Raw genomic sequence first — 5,121 nt, 5'->3', positions numbered from 1 at the left:
ATGTGGAGGATCAGAAAAAATAGAGGCACAGAGATCTCACAGAAAGAATGGTCAATCACATTGGGACCATAGGATGACATCTTCAACAAGATGCTGGTATTTGTTGTTTTGTCAAATGAACTCATCCACCCAACCACCAAAGCCATGGTCAAGGAGACACAAACTTACCTATTTATTATTGCTCTATAATAATGCAAAGTAAGATCTGGGAGAGGCCACATGCCAGTCATAAGCCATAACCATAAAGAGTTGGACCAGTATTTCAGTTTCCTGTCCCTATGGGTGGTATAAAAGGGGGTGAGGGGAATGGACAACCTTGTTGATTTGCTTTGATACTGTGGGTATTACATGCCAAACTTTTTTCATTAGTTTGTTGGGCTATCTTCATATGAAATTGTCATCTTATATTTAATTAGGGATATTAATGAATTGTGATCCATATTTTTGGAAGACATTTCATAATTAATGAGATTACAGAAACATTTTTTCATTATTGAGTATATTTAATTAAGTGACTTCACCTTTGTCTACTCTTTTATATGTTCTATGCAGGTTTCATGAACTTACCAGCATCTCTCTCTCTCTCTCTCTCTCTCTCTCTCTCTCTCTCTCTCTCTCTCTCTCTCTCTCTCTCTCTCTCTTAGACTTTACTCTTTCTGAAAGAGCAAAAGGAAGAAAGAACACACCAACTGATTCTGGTCTACCACAATACTAAATTCCCTTGCAGACTTATCACATTTGCATTCCCACTCAAAACTGATTGGATGTTCTATAAACCACACATCTATGCATACAAGAATAATTTATCATTCATACTCTAGAATCTAAGATTATACAGTAAGAAAAATCTTTGGAGTATTAGAAAATCAATTAAAATTGTGAGACTTTCCATCATTACTACAAGAATACACTTGTCCAAATCTACCCAATCCAGAAATTTATAAGTTTCTAAGCCTTCATTTACTAGATAGAGACACTTTTCTCAGGGCTTCCCTGACATCTTTGTTCCTCAGAGTATAGATGAGGGGATTTAAGGTGGGACTAACTGCTGTGTACAACACAGCCACCAACTTCCCACTTTCAGGAGAATAGCTAGAGATGGGACTGACATAGGCATAAAAAACAGTGCAGTAATACATGGTGACCACAATCAGGTGGGCGGAGCAGGTAGAAAATGCTCTCTTCTTCCCCTCTGTGGTCCGAATTTTCATGATGCTGGAGATAATGAAGCAGTAAGACACAATGGTCAGCAGGAAATTCAGCACCGAGAAGAAGACATCAGCAAGGACTGTCATGATATTGTTCACATATGTTGAGGTGCAAGAGAGAAGCAACACAGGAGGGATTTCACAGAAGAATTGATTAATGATGTTGGAGCCACAAAAAGATAATCGGATCATAAGCCCAGTATTAATGGTAGTGTTAAGTCCACAGATGCTCCATACCCCAACTGCCAGAAGGAGACAAATCTTCTTACTCATCATGGTGCTATAGTGCAAGGGGTGGCAGATGGCCACATACCTGTCATAAGCCATAGCTGTGAAGAGTAGGAGCTCACCAGATACAGACCAGATGAGGAAATATACTTGTGCCATGCATCCACCATATGAGATGGTCTTCTTTTCTGAAATCAAGTTCTCCAACACCTTGGGAAGAACAGAGGTTGTGCACATGATGTCTAATATAGACAAGTTGACTAGGAAAAAATACATAGGCGTATGAAGAGTAGAGTTCCAAATGACCAACACAATGATCATGATATTCCCAGTGAGGGCAGCTGTGTATAAGGAAAAAAAAGTACCAAAGAGCAAGATTCTTAGTGGAACTGTATCTGAGAAGCCTTGAAGAATGAACTCTGTCACCTGTGTCTGGTTATTCAGCAACATCTCATTGAGGGGATTTTTACCACTTTTTCTCTTGTTTTCTTCCAATGCTAGCTGAAATAGTCACAGAATTCTCTGGTTCTCATCCCCAATTTGCTAAATGTTATGAAAAAATAAAATGTATAATAATTTAATAAATATATATATACATAATCCAAGTTATCCCATAATTTAAAATTTAAAATTTGCAATATGAATCAGTGAACAAAAAAATCTTAATTCAATCACTATAAAAGCTATAAAACAATTAAAGACTGGATTCTCTTCTAATACAGAAGGAGTCATGGGCTACTCTTGTACAAATATTAATCGAGAAGCTTTTATGGTGCTTACTATCTTCCAGGCACTGGTTCAGGATTTGAAATTCTGAGTACAATGGTTTTTTTCAACTAGACAAGTATTATTGTACTGAGTTGATTTGCAACAACTAAAATATATATTCATTCCAGGTGTATTGATAGTATATTTTTATGCAAGGACAAGACAACAATTTATCCTTTATTTGAACCTTGGTTAGAATGCCAGCTGGGCAACACATTGGTGTAATGTTGGTAAATCACCTAATTTTTCCATCTGTAAGATGAATGGGCTGTGTTAATTTGACCTCTGAGGTCCTTTACAATTTTGAATTGTTATGATTCTGTGATCCTGTGATTTCCAGTATTTTCCTCAGACTATAGATTGAAAAGAAGGTGCTGATCTGCATTGATGGATGGAGTTTTTCCCCTCCAAATTCTCTATACCAATGACATCACAAGTTCAGTCCTAGCCTTAGTCCAAATATTGAAAAATCAATACAGGGGGCTGCTAGGTGGCACAGTGGATGAAGCACCAGCCCTGGATTCAGGAGGACCTGAGTGCAAATCTGAACTCAGACACTTGACACATACTAGTTGTGTGACCCTGGGCAAGTCATTTAACTCTCATTGCCCTGCCCCCTGCCCCCAAAATCAATACAACCAATACAAATTGCTTTGTACCTGTATACATTTGAATAAATTAACTTCAGTACATAAAATGTTAGAACTTTTCAATCATTGTCCCTGTGTCTACAACAAGAATCTGTCTCTTCATTCATTTTCATTCTCTTTTACTAGGATATTCCTGATGAAAATCTGAGAAAGAGTCTCTCACAGACACTGAGCAAATCACTTAACCTCCCACTGCCTTAATTCCTGATCTGCAAAATGAGGTGGTTGTATTCAATGGCCTCTTGTCCCTTGAAGTTCTAAATCTATCGTTCTATTATTTTATATAATAGACACTCTACAATAGTTCACACTTCCAATCTCCCAATTGATCAAGACAGCTAGAGAATGAAAGATTCCAAAATGTTCACAGTTTACTCATTTGAAAAAAATGCACTTGGCATGGCAGAGGAAAAAATGGAGCCTTAAATAGAGGCTTTCCTCCACCTGCAAAGGTCCTGGAGAAGAAATGCTGAAATCTCCCCCTCCCTCATGAAAGAGAATTAGGAAGCTACTAGGACAAAATACTAAATACATTGAAAACATAATCTCTGTATGTTTTATGTTCCCTGTCTTTGTCACAATGGAGAAACCAGTAGGGAGGAATATAGGTGTGTAAGCTGTTAAGCAGGGGAATAAATGTCATGTAAAGAAAAAGGGCTTCAATAAAATGTTTGTTTTAAAAAACATTCATTCCAATGAAAATTCCAACAAAATTTATATGGAGATATGTATGTCATTATATGTGTACATATATGTATACATGTATGTATATGCATGTGTGTATGTATATAATATTTCAATATCATATGTCACTGGATAAATTGGACCATGGATATAAGTGTCTAATGATTATTGGAGTACTGATGATAAATGTAGTATATATTCCAATTATATATAATATATAATACAAACGTGTGTAAATATATATAATACATACTTGTGTGTAAATATAAAGATATATAGTTTTACACACACGTACACATATGTGTGTGTATTTGGAGGCATTTGGGGTTAATTGACTTGCCCACACAACTAATAAGTGTCAAGTGTCTGAGGCCATATTAGAACTCAGGTTCTCCTTACTCCAGGGCCAGTACTCTATCCACTTCACCACCTAGCTGCCCTTTAGTCTATTCAAAATATTAAATTTCTTTTACTACGATTCTTCCATCTTTCAATCATGTTAAAATGTTGATTCATGCTCTTCATCTATGTTATTTTTTTCACTTTTACTTATCTAACATTTGGGGGAGAATTTGTACCAGTATAATGCCTGCCCCCACTATTTGTTTACAGACAAAATCTCAAGTATTCTGTCAGCTTAGCAGTTCTCCACACAACTTATTTAATATTATTTTTTCCTTATAGAAATATGTATATATTTTAGGATTTACAGTTTATTATATGGCTATAATTTATTAACATGATAAATAAGATTTCTCCTGAAATATAATGTAATGTGACCTATATGCCCAGCCTTGGAGTAAGGAGGTTGTTTCATTCAGGTGCTAATTCTTCCTACCTATGTAACCACAGGTGAATCTCTTTACCTCTCACTATCTGAGGTGACTCTCTAAGACAAAAAGTTGCCACCAAGTTGCCTGAAATCTATCAGTGGAAAGAGCTTTTACACCTTGAGTATACAATGTCCACCTTGAATGTACATCAATGACAACACAAGTCTAGACCCAAAAAGGGAAATAAAAGTCTTGTAGAATCACACATTGCAGAGAAGACATCCAGAGAAATGCTGATTTATCATTTTAATACCTCTAAATAAAATAAATTCAGGCCTATACCAGCATTGCTAGCAATCTCAAGGTGAACTTTTTTTTTAATATTGTGGAATTTAATAGTGAGGAATTTTCTGAAAAGATTTTTAAGTCTAAAAAACTATCTATTTTCTCCTACACTTACTCAGACTACTCAGGTACTGTTTTTTCTCTTATAGAAACTACATTTCCACTACCAAGATAGTTCAGGCTTATTGAAGGGTTTAGGATTCTCTTCATGTTTTTAAGATTTTTGGCTTGATCAATTACTCACAGACCAAAGCATTTGTATATTATCTTCCCTAGGCATCCTATGGCTAATTATAGCTTCACTGTAGGACACCCACTATAATTAACCTTAAGTCCTTATTTACTGCCAAGCATTTCCATTTATCCATTATTTTTTGAGGGGAAGTGGCTTTTAGCTTTTACATGTCAATGTTCTAGTCAAATTGTCCCCAGGTCTCAAGTGTAAAAGACCTGAGTTTGAATATT

At 35.9% G+C, this 5,121-nt stretch overlaps 1 protein-coding gene across 1 annotated transcript; it reads right to left on the bottom strand.

Moving 5' to 3' along the window:
• Nucleotides 1-650: 650 nt before the first annotated feature.
• On the bottom strand, nucleotides 651-2,638 carry LOC122740036 (olfactory receptor 13A1-like). Its single transcript, XM_043981809.1, has 2 exons — nucleotides 2,627-2,638; nucleotides 651-1,886 (listed from the first exon to the last, which is right to left on the bottom strand). Exons 1-2 carry the CDS (start codon nucleotides 2,633-2,635, stop codon nucleotides 957-959), a joined length of 939 nt encoding a protein of 312 aa, XP_043837744.1. The 5' UTR covers nucleotides 2,636-2,638; the 3' UTR covers nucleotides 651-956.
• Nucleotides 2,639-5,121: the final 2,483 nt, after the last annotated feature.

The sequence above is a fragment of the Dromiciops gliroides genome, chromosome 2 (assembly GCF_019393635.1).
Source record: "Dromiciops gliroides isolate mDroGli1 chromosome 2, mDroGli1.pri, whole genome shotgun sequence".
In the NCBI taxonomy this organism is placed as follows: Eukaryota; Metazoa; Chordata; class Mammalia; order Microbiotheria; family Microbiotheriidae; genus Dromiciops; species Dromiciops gliroides.
Note: the sequence above shows the minus strand (reverse complement) of the source record. Positions and strands in the feature narration are given on the sequence as shown.